Source organism: Bacillus rossius, chromosome 1 (assembly GCF_032445375.1).
Source record: "Bacillus rossius redtenbacheri isolate Brsri chromosome 1, Brsri_v3, whole genome shotgun sequence".
Taxonomy (NCBI): Eukaryota; Metazoa; Arthropoda; class Insecta; order Phasmatodea; family Bacillidae; genus Bacillus; species Bacillus rossius.
The window spans coordinates 320,688,875-320,711,463 of NC_086330.1; the positions used below are offsets into that span (position 1 = coordinate 320,688,875).

The following is a 22,589-nucleotide window of genomic DNA, read 5'->3' on the forward strand; positions in this document are numbered from 1 at the left end:
GAAGGGTGGTATCTATTTTTAGCCGTCTTTTGTATGCCTGCCTGCTTACAGTACAGCGCTCGCCAAGTTAACAGCGCCCAACAAAGTGTAACAGACTTGTTTTACAGCCGATTTTACTCAAATTTTCGACTTTCTCTGCTCAAATTTTTCACGGTTCCTCAATAAACGGTCGTATAAACGGAATGGACGCATCAGAGGGGGGTCGCATCGGCGGGATTCTGCTGTATTTAACATACAGTTGTGTATTTTTCCTTGATTCAATTTACTGTCTAGCTACTGGAAAACTGGCTCACTGCAGCCTACAGTATCCACCCCCTGCTTCATGAACCAGTATTCTTCAAGGATATCTATTAAGACTCAAGTTTCAACGATCCTTTAGGTAAAAGAGTTCTTTAAGGAGGTATTTGAAAACAGCTTGTGAATAAAAACATTGTCTGCTTTGAAAAGATTGCTTCTCTCTTTGTGCATGAAGCGAACAAAACACACATACATACATACATACATTGTATGTGGAACTTTTGCAAATATGTTCATTAATGTGCACCACAGCGTAATACTTCCAAGTGTCTCTCCAACAAACATGGAATTTGTACACAACTGGTCAGTTCATTTGGATTGTAGCCTTTATGGTGTAAACTTTCAAAACAAATAGTTTTGTAACTTTTGTGTAAATACAGTTTATCTGTCTGAATCTTATGAATCTTTACAAAAGTTTATAATATTGAAATTTTTTTTCACTAGAACGTACTGCATTTAGCCAGGACCAATTTCACTGTTCATAGTAGTGAAAAGTACTTTAAACTGACTTTCGTTAGCATAATATTTTACAGCTTTCACTCAAATAATTTTTGGTCAGTGCCAAAATCAGAAGTCTTACAAATATCCATGATATTTGTCATTTAATCAAACAAATTAATAGTAAAAAAATGGTTTTACTCAATTTTTGCACATACTACACACTGGACATATAAATTTAGCTGTGACAGAAACATTACACAAAAATATTTTAAAATGTTAAATTAACACAGCATTAGTAATTTACTGTCAACAAAGTCGTGATACATTTTCTCAATAATTTGTTTTGACGTTTCAAGGCACACAAAAGCCTCAACTTCTGTTTCCCCCACCTCGACCCCTTCCACGAAAACCACCCCTATCGCCTCCCCCTCTTCCTCGAAACCCACCTCCCCCTCTCCCACGAAACCCACCGCCGCCCCTCCCCCTGAAGCCACCCCCACGTCCACCTCGCCCGCCTCCCCGGCCACCGAAACCACCCCTTCCGCCCCCAACACCACCCCTCTTGACCGTGCCCGGGGGTGCCGGCAGGAACCTCTTCAGAGGGAGCAGCTTGGCGGGGTTGATGAACAGCTGGAACACACAACACTACTGCACCCATCAGCCAATCACAGCACACCCTTGTTTCCAGGGTGGCAACCAATATACATATAACTTATAAATCCATGGACATTTTGAACATAAAAATTATGAAAATAATACAAAACATGAAAATTATTTACTTAGGGGTGTATGCCATACTTAGGGGCAAGATTGTGATAAAACCGAAATAACCCGAAAGCATGTCAAAACACCATTAACATCGAAATGCAAGTTATATCATGGAATTAAGTAGCATTTAACCAAAACTTAATTCAAATCATCAAAAAAGTATTCTTAATGTTTGAATTTCAAGGAATGTCATGTCATTTCCAGACAAAAAAAATTATATCAAAGTGCATGCTCAGAATAATCTATTTATTTATTTTTATCTGGCATCTCTTATAGAATCACTTTTACACAACAATTGCTAACTTATTGTTTTTAGATCAATTTATTACAAATTATTTTATCGTAAAAATGCAGCATATAAATTTTACTATTATTTTGGTAAAGTGAGTATTGAAAAACTAGTTTTATAAAAATAAAACTGTAACATCTTGTCTCTAGCATACTCAATAAGTATATCATGGTATTTGAGATTTAGGTCCAAATCATTCTGAAGATAGTAAACTTCATACAGATTACTGGCACTTAACAAGATCTGTAGTACTAAATGAAGCTAATTTATTTCCCATCTCAGTTATGTGAGATTTTGAACCTGACTTCAATGCTGATTTGTAGGGGCTAGAAAATTTAGCATATTTCCCCCCAAAATTAACATATATTATTTTATAAATTACCTAGCATTTATTAATGTGCAATTGGCATTTTTAATACAACTTATTTAAAACTTTATATTTACATGTCTCAATGTTGGTTAACTAAATATTAATGTATCCAAATACCTACAAATAACCCTCTATTTCTATTATGTACAAAAAAAAAAACATTTCTTTCATGCCTTGCTAGATCAAAACCACAAAAATTTTTTTATTGCTTTTTTACTTCAAAAATTGTTAGTGCAATATGCTACCAAACATTAAGTTGCACGTTTAATTCATAAAATAGTACACAAATCAATTGGATTAATTGGGTGGGACTTATATTTTTAGGTTATTTCTGATACATGTAACTTGTCTGCATCACAGAGACATGGAAAAATAAAAAATCAAGCTGGTCAGAGAACAATTACCAGAAAATCACCACATGGGTCAGGTGTAACATTTGGGGAACATCAAGCATCTGTAGCATTATCGTGGTCACTGCTGTGGTTCACTTCACGCTCCAGTTAAAGCAAAATGCAAGAGAGCCTTTTGTTTTCATCTTATTAGCCAACCGTAACACCTTTTCATCTGCGGGATGTGATAATCTACGGCAAGGATGGTGGACGTGTTGTGTTTGTGCATCAACTCAAGTGCTGCCAAGTCTTAAGTGACAGACATAAATTAACATAATTTAATTATACATCTCATTTTGCCTAGACAAACTGGTACGAATACAAAATGAGTCAGATCACTGAAAGTTTGCAAGACTGGGTTGTTTCTTAAGTACATATGAAAACATTAATTTCCTACAACAATTTTGAAAACTGTTGAAAATATGTTGCATATAATAAAGGATATGTTTACAAATTAATGGCATTTTAAAATAATTTAGTTGAAAAATTATTTAGAAAATTAATTAAAATAGCATTTATGTTGGAAATTAGCAAAAAAAAAATTTAACATCTACAGAAAGATGCTAATTTTTCTGGTCACTGATTTTCCCATACTTACAACAGGAATATTTTGTTGCAAAATTTACATTATTCAACAGAAATACATAACTGTTTCTACTTGCACTACAAGCTAGGTCTCGCATGCCTAGTTGTTTATTCCATTTTCTTCTCGTACTAATATCTCAGGTCATTTTGTGTTAATTTATTCCTATACAACTCTTCAATTTCATGTTTCATAAGGGCAATATTGCAAGCAATGGTTCACTATTGCCTTCCACAGGGTATGAGGTGGTGGGACAACAAAACACCCTGTTCTGGACACTGGTAAAAAATTTTCCCGGCTGGGAATCGAACCAAAGACCTCTGACTCACCAGCCAGGAGCTTTAGCCAGTGAGCCAACATGATCTATGAAAACATATACAAACCTACTTAAAATACCTGCTGCTGACTTTTTTTAAATTTCTATAGCTTCAAATATACATTCACATCAGTGAGGATGCCTGAGAAACGTGAATGTCCTGGCACAGCCCTCTTTCGTCGACACCGTCCTTGCAACCAGGAGTAACAGAGGATATCCACGGGTGTGGAGAGGCTATACATTTGCTTTGCAACATGTTGGTTCACCAGGATACCAGTCAATTCCAATCTTGCTATGAGCACAACAGGAAAATAGTGAAAAAAAATATATATTAATATCTTGTTCTGTTACAGAACTTACAGAAAGTGTGTGCCTGTGGTAATAACAAGAGGTTAAAATAAGGGGTTTTTTTAAATAAAAAAAAAATAAAAACAACCACCACCCCTGACTATATAGACAAACACTGTAACAGACGCCCCTCGAAGTAACACCCTAATTCGTTCCAGTAAAACAGAGCACTAACCAAAAGAGCGCTAGTCAAATGTGTTTGTTTCAAGAAGAGAGTATTTTAATCAAGATACAACTTCCGTTAAAATTATAATTCAGTACTAATATACACACACACACACATATATGTCTAAATAAATTAGACGTACAATTAATTAAATAAATATTAAATAAAATTTTGAGATTAAAACCACCTAAAATTAAATTGAATAATTCACGTACTGCATTGTTTACATAATAACTAATAAGGCTTGGGCATTACATTCGTATGTAGCACTACCAATATTTATGAGTTATAAAATAATGTTTCTGATATAGGAGATATATTTCAGTAGTAATATGATTTGAAAAAGCATAAACTTAACGTTTTCTAAAATTAGAAAGATTATTCAATCTGTTAACATAATTCCGGACTCTGTTATCTACTAGATGCGTTTCTGCCATAATTTGCAACTAGCGCATCCTAGTAGGCGTGAGGTAAACTAGCCCTGACAGCCTCTGGCCTTTCTCTACAGAGATGCTGCTGACACGACTGACATGCGGGATGGCAGAATAATAACGTTGGCTGAAACTCAGGCGTTAGCAGAAATAAATATATAATGAAGGAAGCGAATAGCTATTGAGGAAAGAGCAAAATATTGTTTGATGTTTCGTCACATTATTAATTCATTGCATTGTATTTAATGCTACACAAGTGCAATTTCCATTGTGCGTGCACAGAAATAAAGTCATAAATTATTTGTGTGCTAATGATTTATGGAAATATATCAGATAACCCACAAACCGGATAATCTGCTTCCGGATAATCGGGAGTCTACTGTAATGCTAATAGGTAGCACAAACAAGATTAAGTACTTTAGAAATTTAAAACACAATTCATAAATGCTTTTATTTTTAAAATATTCCTTAAGAAGTTAAATACGTATTAAGCTTTGCACTGCTGTGTAAATACAGAAATTGAACTTCTTGAGAGTAACCATAATGCAACTAGTCAAACAAATAGTGTTAATCTTTACTTAATCATAAAGCAAAGCAAAGGAAAAAAAATTGGTTGTCTGTAAAGTCGGTTTACGGACGATAGTTTAACGTGACAACGTCATAACAAAACATTGATGAAATGATTGCATACTTTTAAGAATAAAATTGAATCATTTTTATTTTAATAATAAAAGAATAAATACTTGAAATTATACTAGTAATCAGATTTTTAAAATGCAAGAATAATTAACCTTTATTGCCGAAATTGTTGTTGTAATAAGCAATGAAAACCAGAGATTAAAATTCGTCGAGAATATTTTACGTTTTTATGTCTTCCAGTGCTCAAAATGATATGTAATGGTGGCTCCGGGCACAAAATTTTATTTATAATTCATAAATTCATTAATAATAATTCCCCTCACGATAAACAAAGGAAAATATGTATTAATGAGTGCCTGGTTGCTGCGAAATTTGATAAATAGCGCTATTCTTTCGGTTCGCGTCCAATACCGTAGATGACAGCACCGTAGGGGAATAATATTATTTCGTTTTTATAATATGATTTTATAACAAATACGCATCCCAAATACACCAAACTTATTTATAATGTGTTACAATATTTTTTAAAACATTGTGCAAAAGATCCCGGGTGTAATTTGAATTATTATGTGCAACTGTAAAACACCATTGTTCGTACAAAAACGTATTTGAAAATTCAACATTACTTTTAAATAACCATACCGATTGAGCTGAAAATTGGTGGACAATTGTTAAATTACTTAAAATTAATACAGTAAGTCCTCTATTTACGTTGTACCGATTTACGTCGTTTCGGATTAACGTCACTAATGTTTGAGTACTCATGTTTCAATTTAAGTTGTCGCCGATTCACAATAACGTCGTTTACAATGACCGTAAATCTTTATTTTAACCAAAACACCATATATAATTCGTTTATAATTCTTTGTTTCCTTCGGTAGTTAATTTATGCTATGTAGCGTAAGCTACACGTTCACCGCCTTATCTTATCATACATCATGAGGGACGCTTCCTGCTCTCCGCTGCTCTCCGCGCGGTGATGCAATACTACCAGCCCGCCCGCTCGGCCACCCACGTATCTCGCACGTAGAAGTGTTATCTACTTCCCGCAACGACACAGCATTTTCTCCTACCCCTTCCGGCCGACCTTGGGCCGTGGCCGGCCGGTGGCATGAAACATGGCTCATTTTGCGTCGTTTCTATTTACGTCGCGGTTTTCAGGAACGTAACCCCGACGTAAACCGAGGACTTACTGTAATTCAAACAACGAAAACATGATTGAAAAGTCAAATCGAGTGGAAGAGAGATAGATGCGGCGCAAGCGTACAATGAGCGTAACGGGACTCATCGTAGTGGGGAAATGTGCATTACGGGACACTTTTTTGTGCATGCAGTCGGCGTTCATCGATTTATTAGACGTTGTCACGTCAAAAAAGTTGCTCACTGGGCTTGGTTCAAAGTGCAGAATTAACCAATAACAGTTTCCCTGAAAACTTACCTCCGGATACCAGCTTATAAGTAAATAATACAAGATGTCTAGTGTAAATTATGACAAAAATGTAAATAATACAAAACTGAAAAAAATTGCAGGTCTGCAACTTTTTAAATTTAATTTAAATTAGTGATGGGTCGAATTACAGTTTTTTCTAATTTGAATCTCAAATTCAAATCTCGGAGAGTAACTCGAATCCGAATAAAGGTGTCAAGGTTAAAAAATAAAATAATGTAGATACAACAAATGAAAAATAATAACTATGGTGTTAAAACATTCTACACTTTAAATGGTTTTTTCAAAACATTCTACACTTTAAATGGCTGTTTCACAAACTAAATTTCCAGAATCAATGCATATTGCCATTTTATTTATAAAATTAAGGTAAGTGTACCAGAAGTCGTCATCGCACCAGTAGTCGTCACTTATAAATAAAAAAATTAATATTAAGTGCAAGTATGCAAAGTCTCGCGATTCGAACGTATTAAAATTCAGATTGATAGTCACTTATTTTTGTCGACATAAAGATTTTCGGAACGCACCCGATTACATAAGGGGAATTCCCGCATCTAAGAGGCTGTGCACCATACTCCGAGAAGTGGTATATACTGCTGTTGGTTTGTGCTAAGAAGGTAAGTAATTAGTTTTTTCAATTATTGCATTCGTATTTCTTTCAGGGTAATGTTTGCATTTTTATGTTTCTAAGAGGTGTTTAGCATAATATCTGGCATATTAAGTCTAGCGATATTATGCAAAGTTACAAAAAAAATGTGGGTGACGAGCACTGGATCACTTAATACCATAAATCACCAGTTTTCGTCATGCCTGACGAACACTGGTACATGTCAGTTATTTTTAAAATCGAATATCTGCATTCGTTAAAATGTATATTACATCATGATAAGTTAACTGTGTTTGTAAAACATCCAATCAGTGATCAGGACCAGTAGTCGTCACAGGTGACGAACACTGGTACAAAATCATGACGAATACTAGAACATTAGCTTAAAAAATAATTAACATACTAAAATTAGAACTATTTGAAAACTTACCCTCATTAGTGTATTTTGCTTCCTCCCCGATAATATATAATTTTGGTTACATATAAGTATTGGATTATTTTCATTAAAATAAACATTTCTCGATATGATTTGAAAATAGTTTGTAAGTATTTCATTCGGTATTAGTTTGATGTCAAATCATAAATTAACACAATAAAACTCATTTGCAGTGCCATGCTGAGAGGAAGCATACTGAAATATGAGCCCCACCAGATGGAAGAGGCTTTGCAGGCTGTGAAGGACGGGATGTCCATAAAACAGGCAGCGGAAAGACATGGTGTTCCGAGGAACACACTTTCGGATAAAGTAAAGGGCAAGACACCTATAGGACGAAAAATGGGACCCGAATCTTGGCTTAAGAAAGAGGAAGAGAGCATGCTAGTGCAGTGGGCTCTTTCTCTCTGTAAAGCAGGATTCCCGATTACCATAGACGACTTGCAGAATAGTGTGCAGCAGTTAACTAAGGAGTTAAGGAGGCCTTTTCCTTTTAAAGATGGGCGGCCAGGTAGGAAATGGTGCACATCTTTCCTTAAAAGGAATCCAGGTTTAACCTTGAGAACTGCACAAAATCTGACTTCCAGTCGGGCAGCTGTCTCGCAGGAACAGATATCAGCATGGTTTAGGGAAGTATACAAGTACTTGGAGGAGAACAAGCTGGAAGATGTTCTGTCTGACCCAAGAAGAATTTTCAACGGAGACGAGTCTGCTTTTTTCCTGAACCCTAAGGGTAACAAAGTTCTGGCCAAAAAAGGAGACAAAAACATTTTTCAGCAAGTCAACTCTGACGAAAAGGAATGTATCACTGTATTACTGACTGGGAATGCAGCTGGTGAACTTTGCCCACCACTGCTGTGCCTCAAGTATGAAAGGCTTCCACAGGATATTGTAGCAGGAATACCTTCCGAGTGGGGAATTGGCAAGTCACCAAATGGTTGGATGACTGGTGAAGTATTTTATGAATTTCTGACTAACATATTTCACCCATGGTTGGTGAAGAAGGAGATAACTTTACCAGCAATTATTTTCATTGATGGCCATTCATCACATCTGACTCTGAACAGCAGCACATTCTGCAAAGATCATGGGATAGTTTTAGTGGCGTTATTGCCTAATTCCACCCACATACTGCAGCCCATGGATGTCGGAGTCTTCAAGCCACTCAAAAGTGCATGGAAAAATGTAGTCCATGAGTGGCGACTGCAGCGTGTGGCTCACAAGGAAGACCCCACACTAAAGAAGAAAGATTTCGCCAAACTGCTGGATACTGTGATCGCGAAAGTTGTCACCCCAGAAATACTGCAGCACTCGTTCAGGAAAAGTGGAATTTTCCCATGGGATCCTTCTGCAGTGGATGAGGACAAGTTCGTTTCTAGGCCCTCCAGTGTCCCATGCACACCAGCATCAACACTTTCCTCACCTACACCCAAGACTCCAGAAAGTAATATTGGTAGTTCTCGGGTTGTTGAGCACTTGGAAAAGTTTCTGGGACATAACAAATTGAAGCTTTTCAATGAATCGGGAGATGTGTGGCAGGGAGATGTTAGAGACACGTCAATATTTGAATATTGGAGACATGTTAGAAATTACGACAAGGTCGAAACCAGCTCTTCTGCCCAACATGAGGAACCACACCCCCAAATTGAAGAACCAACAGTACCTGAAAAACCATCAAACCCTCCAACTGCTGTTGAAGAAGAACTACCAATCATTGAAGACACCATTTCCTCAATTAATCCTGAGCCTACTCCATCAACATCCAAAGATCTTACTGCTGTGCCCACAGACAAATCCATTCCCTCACCCTTCAAGCGAGCATTGTTTTGGCCTTCTCAGAAAACCAAGTTAAAGAAACGTGCACCAAGAGAGAAAATTCCTTCTGTTGCTAGTTCGAGTGCTTGGCAAGATTACTTTTCTAAGAAAGAGAAGGCCAAAATTGACTTGCAAAAGCAAAAGGAAGAACGGGCAGCTGAAAGATTGCGAAAGAGGTTGGAGAAAGAAAAACAGACTGCCAAGAAGAGGAAAGTGGATGACAATTCTACATCATCATCATCGGAGGAAGAAATCATTCCTATGGAATCTTCTGATGAATGGAGTGGGGAACATGAAGAAGAAGAATGTGTAGAGTTAGAAGAGGTGACTGATGAAAATTTGCGGCCTGGATCTTTTGTTCTTGTGACATTTATGGGTGGGAAAAGGGGCGCAACAAAATACAGATTTGTTTGCATCATCCAAGAAACTGAAGGGGAAGAAGTAAGAGTTATGGGCATGCGAGCTCAAGACGAGAGTAAGAAGGTATTTGTGACAAAAGAAAATGATGTTTCTTATGTAAGTAGGTCACAGATTAATGGCATTCTTCCATCTCCAAGCATGAATCAACAAGGTGCCAGGGTCAACTACATTTTTAGTGCATCTGTTGATGTTAATGAAAATTAAGTTTAGAGAACTTGTGGAAGATTGCACGAACTAATACAATTATTGAACAGTAATTAATTAGATAATTTTTAAGAAATATAACTTTAGGTTTAATTATTTTCAATGTTTTATTGCATTTTCATTAGGCAAATGTTCATACTGTTGTGAAATTTAATCACGAAACAAAAATGATCACTTTAAAGAATGTATTTTGACTGAATATTTTAAATACTTGTACATTTTTTGTTTTACATGTGTTATGTAAAAATGTACTTAATAACTTCTTATCACGTTTGTATTTTCCAATGTTTATATGTAAGTGTTGGCACAATGTATCTTGTTTCCAGCTTTATTTATTGCGACCAATTGCGACTGCCGAAAGCAATGTATAGGTCGGTAAGTTGAGTATAAGTAATATAATTTTTATGTTTGTGTATTTACATTACAATGTTATGTTAGCAGTTCCATTTAATAGTTTGCATTATCATTTAAAATAAAGTGTTAAACCCAAAATGGTACTATATAATAATTGCAAATTCTTGTTTACAATCTATAGGCATCGAAATTACGCATGACGACTACTGGCACAAAGATGTGACGAGTACTGGTAAATACGAAAATTGGCATGACGACTACTGGCTCAAAATAACACTTTTTTTAAAATTGTAAATATACTAAAATAATTTGTCTTTATACAAAAGTGAGTTATATTATTGTAGAGGAATGTTTGAGGTTCAACTCAAACACATAATAAGCGCTAATACACCAAAAAGGTTAGGTAGGCGATTTTTTTCCCTTAAATTGTTCTTAGCATGACGACTACTGGTGCACTTACCTTACATGTCAAAAGTACTCTATCTTGAGGCATGGTAACAGGATAGGTATGAAGAAAAAAAATTAACCTAGTGAACTTCAGAGGTTATCAGTGTTTTAATTTTTAATTTACTAAATTTCCTTCAATATTTTCTTTGAATCTTTTCCCTTGAATATTGAATCTTTCAAACACTCAGGATTTGATGGTATTTGAGAAATTGAGGATTTGATTGGCCCATCCCTAATTTAAATGCATGCTAAAACAAATAACAAACCAGATTAATGTGAATTATTTAATTGTTTTTGGTTATTCTGGTTCTACACAAATTGCCCAGGACTCCCTTTACTTAATATATTTTCATGAAACATTTTATACTAATTATTATTGTCTTGAGATAAGGAAGAGTAAAATTTAGCTTAATTACCTATAACTGCCAATTTCAGGAACTCATTTATAAAATGCAGTGTGTAGGCAAAAGAAAAAAAAACTCTTAAGGGACCCATCTAGTCGGGGGGTGTACGTGTGTTGGTGAGGCGGGATGAAAAGCGCAATGCTTGCTGGTGTTTCTAGCACGATACAGCCTCTTAAGCGCATGGCTCTGACTCAGTCTTCACGTCGTCATAGTAAAATTTGTGAAATATCAGCAGTGACCATCACATTATATGGTGGAGAAATAAAGATAAAGGTGTAATGTACGTCCCTTAAGTAATTTCAAGAATCTGTACCTGTTGTTTTATGCCTAAAAATTAATCTAAGAACCCGGCTTTTAGACTTTTTGACTCTTTTAAAAATACAGTTTAAAAACTTAATCCAAAATCAAAAGTACTTTCCGGTCCTCAGTGCATTCTTAACAATTTTTTTTACAAACAGACCCCACTCGGACATCTTGAGTAATTTTCAAATCGCGTTGTATTTCCTAAAGCTCTGCACACCGTATGTGTGCCCGAGCAGACTGCGCCCTGAAATTATAAAACTATTATAGATACTGAGAATTTCACACATTGACTATTTGAAGATGAATTTTAGACCAACCTATTGCTTTCTTTGAGATAAATAAAATTAGTTTGAGATCATTTAAATTAATTTTTTTAGCTTTCAGCACAAAAAGAAAATATTAATAGGACACTGCAGTTCTATCCTTTTTTCACACTTAATATGCAGGTTTCATTATTAAACATTTTCTTCTTCTAGCAAACAGTTGTCTTATACACTGAAAGTTACACCTAAAAATACAACAAAGATTTTTAATATTAATTTTGACATTAACATAAATATTTATATTGGTTCTTAGCAGGATCAATTAAACCAGAACATGACTGAAAGTTAAAACAATATAGGTAGTTTTATACACAAATAACTTACCTACTTGCAGAGAGAAATTTCTGGGCATCCTTAGTGTACATTAAATAGACCCAGTTCTTTTAAAACTTCTAACAGTCAGACACTTATCTATTCATCCATTCGCGTATCCTTACAGATGTCAAAAATTGAAATTGCAAAGGCAATCCAATCACCTTACTGTAACACCATTATCCATGTAGCATAGTCACAAGACTTGATAGCAAAGCTGGACATCATGACTTTACCTTCTGCAACTTTTTGAATGACTTTGCCTTCATATCTTCCCCTAGTTTGACTGAAACATAGTAGTCTCTGATGCTGCCAAAAATCTCATCAACTTTGCCAATCTGTTCCTTGTTCTCCAGATAGATGGGAGCGTTGAAGAAGGGGACGTCCTCTATCTCCACCTTGCACACCAGGTCGTCTTGGCACGGGTGTGAGAAGTATCCCAAGGGAACCACCTGCGCATCAACAAAGTGAACGTCAATGCTTAATACATATAACTATGGTCACCACTGATTCACTGACCGACTGTAATGCTGTAGGAATTCTATTTTTATGCGCTTACAGTGTAACATTTTCATCGCTCTTAGCTAATCTGTTCCTCCTAGCATTGCTGCTGAGTCCGTGGCGCAAAGATAATATGCATGGGGGCATAGTGTCATATTTTGATGAGTCCAATCATTTCAACAATATATTATACTTATCCTGCTTCGTTCAATATCCCTGAGGACTTAAAGGTATTTTGTTATAGTAAAAATTTTATCATACTCACTATAAATTTGCTATAGAACAGAACATTTTATTTTAAAGTTGTGCCCAACATATTTTTCATTCCAGCTATGTAGGTTTTCTTAATTTTAAGTAAAATTGGACTGAAATGAGACAAATTTTATGATTTTAACTCAGAAATCACATATTATTGTTTGTGTTCAGTGTTATATGTTTAAATTGTAATCTGTTCAAAGGTACCATTGCCGTGTACACATATGTTGTTTAAATATTGAACTGTTTGATTTTAACATCACTATATACTGACCACATAGTTTTGGACCAAGTAAATTTAAAGTTATAGCAGATAATTATTATTTGTTTTTAAAGTGTATAATCTTAGAGCTCGGCATACAGCATTTGGTAGGAGTAATTTTGTGAATGGAATGAAAATGTTTAACCATGGTGCTACTATCTGTGGCGGATTGCGCAAAACAAAGTTCACAAAGCCAAAGGGACACGTTAAAGTATAAACTGTTTAATGACTTTTAACAATATGGGCCATATTTTAATAAAATTCCTGTAGCAAGCCGCAACTTAGTTTGCAATGTTTTGGCTGCGTATATCTGTTTAATATAATTCAAGTTGTTGGCCTCCACTTGCAAATAGAATCTACCAACCACTGCTATGTAAAATTTCCAGTGATGATAATAGGATTAAATTGATGTGTATGTGTGGTACAATTGTACTTCCCAGCCTTCTCATCACAACATTGTCACACACTGGCTGAACTGACTGAATGCTTACTGATGATTTTTCCAAACAGCGTATGACTGTACTGAGAAAATATTAAGGCATTTTATTGTTTACCATGACAAGCTACCACACACCTTTCTTGTCAAAAAACCAAATTCTTTTGACATTAAATTCAAGCATTTGCATACGTGTAAACTCTAATAAAAATGTAGTATATATTGTCAAAGTAAAAATTCGCTATTCCAGTCACATTGAAAAAAGTTGCTTACTCAATAAATTAAAAATTATTTAGGATATAATCACCTCATCTGGAGGCCCATCATCGAATCCTCGATTACCAAAACTATTTCTTCCAAATCCTCTGCCTGGAAACCAAATTTTTTCACCATCAATTTTACATAACATAATAAAAATTATTTACTCTAAGTCCTTATGGATATTTTGGTTGTATTTTCAAGGACAAATTAAAGGGTTAAAAAGTACAATTTAAAGGACGAAATTCACAATACAGATATAAACTTTCAGTAACAAGCAGTTACAGAAGGCATTCAAGACATGTATTAATATGTATAGTGTTTACAAGGAACATGCTTATAAACAAATACATAACATACAATTGGAAAAGGTTTATGAACTCTCATAGCTCGACAGAAGCTATGGCATGCTTACTCTTTTAACATGTCTGTATCACAGCAAAAATACTTAACTATTTATTACTATTTAATGTTATCAAGATCAAAACTTTTTTTTCACTAACATAGCAAATTCCACTTTTGAAGGACAAAAGCAATATAAGGACTTTTCAAGCCATGAAACTACCCACTGAAAAATAAAACTTTTAAGGAATTGAGAACATATGCACATTCCCATGCATATTTCCTATGAGAGAAGTGTTTAAATTACACAACAAAATTCTACATAGGTCTGCATATTTACAACAAACAAAGTCTAGCAAATCTTAAATGATTTGTAATTTTCACTTTATTGCTTACTTGAATATGTTATTAAAGCATCTTTAAAAATCATAAACAGAAATATGGATTCATCAAAATGACAGCTACACTTATGGCATATGTTTATGAATGATATAAATAAAAATTAAAGTGTAATTATTTAACAAGCTGTATAGATATTTGTGGGACTAGACCGGTTCCTCTTCACCACATGTAGTGTTTGGTCTATTGAAACAAAGATACAAGGTAAAAAAAGTGAAATACAGAGGGAGATAAAAAAAAATGGAGCCACCATGTTATTGTGGGCTCCAAACCACTTTTACAAAATAAAAATGTACATTATGTTTGAATCCCTGCTGTCCTACTGAGGTACAGACCCTTTCTTCTGACAAGACTGAAGAACGTGTGAGGTGGAACAAAAGAGTGCAGCAGCGATAGCAGGAAACAGGAGAACCTAGAGAATACCTATTACCTCAAAGCAACATTCGCCACGTTTACCACTTGTGAAAAATCCACGTTTAAGTTAAACTGCCGGTAATCAAACTTGTTTCGAGACAAAAGGTTCAATTCATGACGGGGCCACATCTGAATTTTTTGCACGTGGGGAAACTTGGCGGAATTTGACACGGGTTGCCAACGCTCCATTAGCATCTTTCACCACCTCTACATTACCTAGATTTGGAGAAGAATTCGAGCTCAATCCATTCCATTACCAACTCTATCATTCATAAATGACAACTGATGTTGGGGTTTTAAGTAACTTACCTCCTCCTCCTCTGCTGAAGCCTCTGCCTCCTCCTCTGAAGCCACCGCCGCCACCACCACCCTCCCTGCTGAAGCCTCTGCCACCTCCTCCTCTGAAGCCTCCGCCGCCGCCCTCTCTGCTGAAGCCTCTGCCTCCTCCTCTGAAGCCACCGCCGCCACCCCCCTCGACCGAAGCCGCCACCCCCTCCCCTGCTGTTTCTGTCACCTCCACCACCCCCTTCTCTGAAAGACATTGTCCTGCAACAGACAGATCCCAGAATCACGGCATTTGGTTCTGAGGAAGAGATTAGGAATGTTTCATGCCAGTCCTCACATCAATGGTAATAGTTAGGTCTACCAACTGGACATCTTAAAAATTCTAGGAACAAGAAATCCTGAAAGATGTTATTAAATACATTTACTGTATGAATTATTTACTTATTATAACCTATTATTTTCAGACATGTCTAAAGCTTGAATAAAACAACAATTTACAATGAAAGAGAGAAAAAGTAACAGCATGCAAAGATTGTAAAAGGATTACATTAAGTTCATTATACACCCAAAAAGTATAATTTATAGGATTACCAAGTTATCATGTTTTGTCAAAATAACATTTTGAATTAATGTACTAAAACTATTTATCATGTAGCTGACATGTTGGTATTACGAATTTTGAAAAAGGTGTGATTTTGCTTCACGACAATGCACTGCCATATACAGCACAGATAACACAAGAATGCATTCAAATACTGGGCTGGGAGGTTCTTCCACACCCTCCTTAAAGTCCAGATCTCACCCTCTCAGACTTTCGTATGTTTGGTCCCCTTAAGGAAGCTCTACGCGACAAAAAATTCTGCTCCAACGAAGAAGACAAGATTCAGGTGAAAATGTGGCTCTGAAAGCAGCCAAAAGAATTTTATTCCAGGGCACATACAACTTAAGAGAATGATGAGTTGAAAATTAGGTAAAATGTTATTTTGATTAAATAAACTATTTTTTGAGCTACATCGATTTGTCTTGTTACTTATTGAATTACTCATATTTATATATCTCACACACTCCGAAGATATGCTTGGGTGAATATTAAAAGTAGTGACTATGAGAGATGAGGTTTTAACATTTCCAAATATCAGTTGTACAGTACACATATGTCTACACTACTTATATTATTACTATTTAATAAACTAATTTAGCTTAATTTTTTAGTGTTGGCAGCAATGTTGTGTACAAATTCTGTCTGATAAGTCTATGAACTATTTTTAAATGATGCAAATATAGTTCACATTTAAAGACAATTTCGCAATGTCATCTGTTTCCATTTAATCTAACCTATGTGTAGTATTCTGTCATAAAAAATTAACAGTGAAATAGGCTGAGTGTTCATTGAATCTATGAGTTGATTATGTGTGTGAAACTATGAAATCACTATGGACAAAAAATATTATAATCATTAATATAAAAAATTTCAGAGGCTTCTAAGTCAGTTGTTTGTATTTTCAACATGGAAAAGCCATCCCAACTGGCTGGCAACTTTAATGATTGCATAGAAGGCAACATGTACGTTCATTCATTTGAAGTAGATGACAGTGATTTTTTTTAAAGGTTGATTTAAAAAGTTAAGAGATACATCCTTGATTCATGCGGTCCAAGTGACAGGGTTGACGAAGAGGAATTTTTTTCATGTCAACATGTGTGGCTACCATGAGTCAGGGACCACATTGCATGTGTTTCATATACTGTTCGTTCACTAACCCATTTAGGTAACGCAACAGTCCGAACCAGAGTAAATTAACTACACAGACACCACATGTATTAGCTACTTTGATGCTACATAATATACTTCTTGAATAACTCAAGGAAAAAAAATTCAAACCCGGTGCCAAACACTTGGTATCTGTTATCTACAAAGACCTAGACTTCGCGCCATACATAGAGTCTGCGTATCACAAGAATTTGAGCACTGCTGCCGATTTACGGTCTATGGCGTAGAAAGGCAATAGTGTGATTTTATATCATGCACAGAACAAAATGAGACACTGACAATGGCAAACAAAGTATTCTATTGTAGTTCTCAAGCTTAAAGATATATGGTATGGAGTATAACCTTTAAGTAGTTGGCTCATTCCATGAGATCCGGGTGTGACATTCGTTATCATTGTACCAAATAAAATAAGATATGTGAAAAGAATAACTTTAAACTGTTAATGTATGTGACATTTCTCGAACCTCTATAAATGTCTGCCAAATTTTATGAAAAAATGTGGAATAATTTATTGGGAAAAAATTGGTACATGTAATTCCGGGTGTGACATGAAATGAGCCTCTGTTCCCATGTATACTACCACAAACAAGAAATTATGTGAAGTGGATTGAGCTAGTGATAATAAATAATCATCGTGTTACAGTGTAAAGATTGACTTTTTACATGGACTATCCAAAAGTTAGAAATAACTTAACTCTTTTAATTCACAAATCTCACAAAAAATTCCGGGTGTGACATCTGAAAGTTCCGGGTGTGACAGAGTGCAACACACCAAAGGTATTACAGTATTTTCTCGAGTCTTATACAAAGACAGTAACCTATACTTGAAAATCTACTAAACCATATAATATTATAAAAAATTTTAAAAATTTTAAGTCAAAAATATAACACAATATTATCATAATTCAGAAGAACAAAAAAGTCAGCAAAATTATTAACTATAAAAACCTAAATGATTACTAAACTAGTCTACTTAAGAGATATAATTCTTGTGACTGTTGTCAAATAAACTGTAACAGGCATATAATAACTACAACACAAAAATATGTACAAAACATCAAACATGCTATATGATGTCCAATTGCCTAAGGGCTGTTTTCAGACACTTGGGTTGAATTCATACAGCATACGATCACCATGAAGAATTATTTTTGGATAAGGTACAATTCCAAATACTTGTGACGATTCTACATAAGACACATCTGATTCATCAGCTATGTACAGTCTACCTGTTTCACCATATTGTTTTAAAAACAGTATTTGTACATCACCTTCTACAGTAACATTTGTTTGGCAAATTCCCAAGTAGTCCTTCCTATATTTACCACTGGCACTATCTAACTGTACTTTAACAAAAACACCAGGTGAAAGATTACTGTGAGAAAAGTCTAATGTGGGAATGTGAGAGGTATGTAGAATTTCAGAGTTTTCCTCAAATTCTGAATCTATGTAAATGTCTTCAACCACCAGTTTTTTGGAGATACTGCCACATATATAGTTTCTGGAAACAACACAATTTTCTTCAACGTAGACTTAGCAGTCTTTGCTGCAAGGAGAGAAAAATCATCTGAACTTTGTAAGTGATGAAGCGATTTAATACCTTCAATTGGTAAAACATTGTTCCAGCATTCATTCAGGAATATTTCATTTTCTTGAACATCAGTTCTGGGTACAAAAAGGCAAGTGATGTTTTTAACTTTAGTGCAGGCACACTCATAAAATGTTTTTGCTGAATCTACTTTACATTTGTATGAATGTGCTGCATTCCATACAACTCTTTTGATGGTTCCTCCTATTCCATCCACTGCCCCTTTCCCATGCGAGGCGGCAAAAAAGTTCCAAGTTGCTGTGACACCCAGATCGTTAGCACTATGACAAAGATTCGATAAGTTGTACTTGCTTTTGAACTGTGCAGCGCAATTGTCTGAGAAGAAGTCAACATGGGTCAAATTGGGATATATTGTGCGGAAATCCTCAATTATAACTTTTATGTATGTCCAAGTAGAATATTTACTGTGCGCCATATCATCACTGATTACTGCGTAAGAGTGTAGAGATTTTGCAGTCCAGATACAGCATGTGAAAATTGTGACCTGTTCATGTGACCAGTGAGCAGACTGTATTTCATCCTGCTCTAAAAGCGTGAAGTTTTCTGCAAAGTCTATTTGCACTAAAACTTTACCTTGACAGATGTCATTTTTAAGTGTTTCAAAATGTTTAGACTGAACATTTTTGACATAGCAATGTATTTAGAAAGTAGGAAGTTGATCATTCAGCTGCTGAGTTGCTGCAGCTAGCGTAGTATCTTTTTCAATCTTTTTTGGACATTGTTCAATATTTACCCACTCTAAGTATTTGATTGTCTGTTGTGGGTCGTATTCTCCTAGTACATCTTCAATATCTCTGTACTTGCACATTTGACACTCATTGTACATGCACATTTCATTGGTTGGGTCACATACTAGTTTGTCAAAAACCTGGTTGTGATTACATGGACATTGCAATATCTGTTTAGAAATTGATTCCAACAGGTACATAGAATTTGCATGGTATTTGCAAAAGCATACATGATGAGGCATGCGAGACATACTGAGAATATTTTTTGGCCTTAGCTCGTAAAATTTAGACTTCTTTATGCTTACATTTGGATATTCAGAATGAAATTGTTCCATTATTTCGGGAACAGTCAACATTAAATACCGAACCTGTTTATGCTCCTTTTTACCAGTTTCAGGATCTTTAACAGTTTTTACATCACGTCTACCTGGAGCTTGACGACTAATGTCATCTCTGTTGTAGAAATCAATCACAAGATGTTTTACTGAATCTAGTAATGGATGCCCCTTCTTCTTAGCATCACTGGAGACCTTTGTGGGGTTCAAAACAGATTGACCAAATGTATCATCACACAACTTTTTCACAACAGCCAGTTTTTTCGAGGGACTATTTGGCAATAACCGCTTGACTCTTTTTACTGCCTTACCAAAAGACTGCACACACCGATATGAGCCAATGGGAGAGAGTGAATCTTGATCACTCTGACTGTTTGACACCCTTAGTTTCTTGTTTTGGCGACATTTCTGCTGGCGTAGTCTGGCATTTTTTCACATTTCATACAGTAAATCTTTATCTCTTTGAACTTGCTTCTTCATTGAATTTTTTCTTCTTTCTCTGTCCCTATCACGTTCTTTATGGAGGTAGACTTTCCATTTTTCAGGATTCTCTTCTTTCATTCTTCGTCTGAATGCTGTCGATTTTGCTTTTAGCTTTGGCCCCATTAATTCTGAAATCAAATAATTTAAAGTAGGTTAAATTGAACATCCTAAATTACAAGTTTTATAATTGAGGCATATGCACAAATTTATTTCAGGTTAGGTTAACTAGACCTAGTTGTGACATTGATTTAGAGAAAATGGATTGTCTGCTCTCAGGTATTTGTATGTACAAATCATGTAGAGCATTAAGGCCAAATAATAGTCACAAATATTAATCTAGACACTTTAGCTTACTTGAATCTTAGAAACTATGGTAAGACTGAGTGATTTGGAATACAATCTCATATCTACAAATTTTTATATACCCTTGGCTCAGGTTTTCACAAAGACTAGCAAATGCACAAGTACTACACTATTACCATTATGCAAATCATGCAAACAGGTACTATGATGAGCATACTACCACCATTTTTTCTCGTTTCTATAATAGTTATCGAAAATTTGGAAAATTGCAGGCATTCAATAAGTGTCACACCCGGAATATATTATCTGTCACACCCGGAACTCTGGTTTATTATATTAAACATTTTTTTATTATGCTCTAATTTGAACTAGACAATAGCCTAAAGTGTTAAAATGACACTCACAAAACAGCAAATGAATTGCAATGTATGAATAATATTTATACAAACTAATTGTATAATCTGGTTCCGGGTGTGACACAGCACATGGTACCTTACAAGAAGCTATATATGGCAATATATTTACCTGAATACGTTGATTTTGTCACGGACACAAAAAGCAAACTTCTTCTAACCTCAACCACTGATTTTGGTGGGAAACAGTTGAATACTGTAATTATGGCACATCTGACTAAAAAGACATTGATTTCCCTTTAACACAGCTTGGTCTCATTGAAGACTATATCTCTATACCAAATACATTGAAATTTAAAAATAAATAAAGAAAAAATCAATATTATGGAATATAAACATTAAATTTGACTCTATTGTAGAAAATGTTAAATTTCTTTGAAAAATAATTTTTATCACTTTAGGCTCATTTGACATGGAATAGCTGAGTTATTTATTTTTATTAATTTTGGCTTTGAGTGCTGGAATGGTTGCATGATGCCTACTAATGTGCTGGCTGTCCAGAGAGGACTCGATTCAAGCATGATATGGTGCTCAAGTGTCGGAGCTGATAATAGATTTACTATCTGAGAAAGCCACCAACAACTCCACAGAATGGGTATTTAAAGGTGCACTGGGACCCCGAAGACCTGAAAACGTTGAGCTTCAATGTCCTAGGTGCATCACTGTCATCCTTGTATTTCCCATCCTCCCCTTCCAACCCAAGTTAAGATCATTCCCTCTCTGTGTTTTGACCACCCCTCCCGGGAGTTGCCTTTGGCGTGGCTTGCATGTCTGACTGGTATAAATAGGGTTAAAGCCCCTGGTTCTTTCTTGTTCCTGCGAGTCTTCACACGAGAATAGTACTTGGTCGTCGCTGCTAGCACGCATGAGGTGAGTCATGGCAAAATCTTAAATTGCAGTTTCTTATTTGCGAGTGGTTTGTGGTGGTCAAACCATGCAGTGGTTGGTAATTTTTCTATAGTTCTTGTATAATTTCTTTTCAACCGCCACCATCTAAATTTTGTTCAGGTTTAACTGGTTTTCAAATTTCCTTCAATGCTTATTGTAATTTTGCTGTTGTGAAAGTTTTGCCAAGATCAGCTTCGTCATGTCTTATAGCGAATTGCACATCCACGCTTATGAGAGTTTTTCCTTGACTTGGAGAGCACTTAACTTAGCATTGATTCCGTCACTCTATGCTTTCAATAGGGTTTTGGAAATTTTTAGATACACATTTACCCTATTTTGATGGTAATAGTTTTTTCTCACTGGAGTTACTAATTTTATTTCGGTCACCCTTGGCCAGCATGCACGCGCTGTTGTGTAACCGAGTGTATTGTATAAATTTTTGTTCAAATGGCAACTTAAATCTAATGGTTTTTGAATGTCATAAATGGCAAACCTCAAAGTAGTTTACCTTCCCTAAAATTGTGAAAAAAGCGACTTTCCAGTTTCTGAAAGTGACCAAAAAGTGACTACCATTTGCAAAATAATCTTACAAAAACTACAATATGAATATAAATAATCAGTAAGGGATTCTCTTAAAAAATATATTGACAAATTTATGCATATAATATTGAAAAAAATAAATATTTGTATAGAGTGATATCAAGCCTTTAAAAAAAATTATTTATATATATATTTTTTTAAACAAAGAGCTGAATATTGTCTACAGTATGTTTCTTTTGAGTGTCTTTTCTTATATTATGCAAA

General features: G+C 35.3%; 1 protein-coding gene across 1 annotated transcript; it reads right to left on the minus strand.

Moving 5' to 3' along the window:
* Positions 1–423: 423 nt before the first annotated feature.
* On the minus strand, positions 424–21,776 carry LOC134527978 (H/ACA ribonucleoprotein complex subunit 1-like). Its single transcript, XM_063361113.1, has 5 exons — positions 21,674–21,776; positions 15,283–15,519; positions 13,868–13,929; positions 12,343–12,558; positions 424–1,368 (listed from the first exon to the last, which is right to left on the minus strand). Exons 1-5 carry the CDS (start codon positions 21,774–21,776, stop codon positions 1,108–1,110), a joined length of 879 nt encoding a protein of 292 aa, XP_063217183.1. The 3' UTR covers positions 424–1,107.
* Positions 21,777–22,589: the final 813 nt, after the last annotated feature.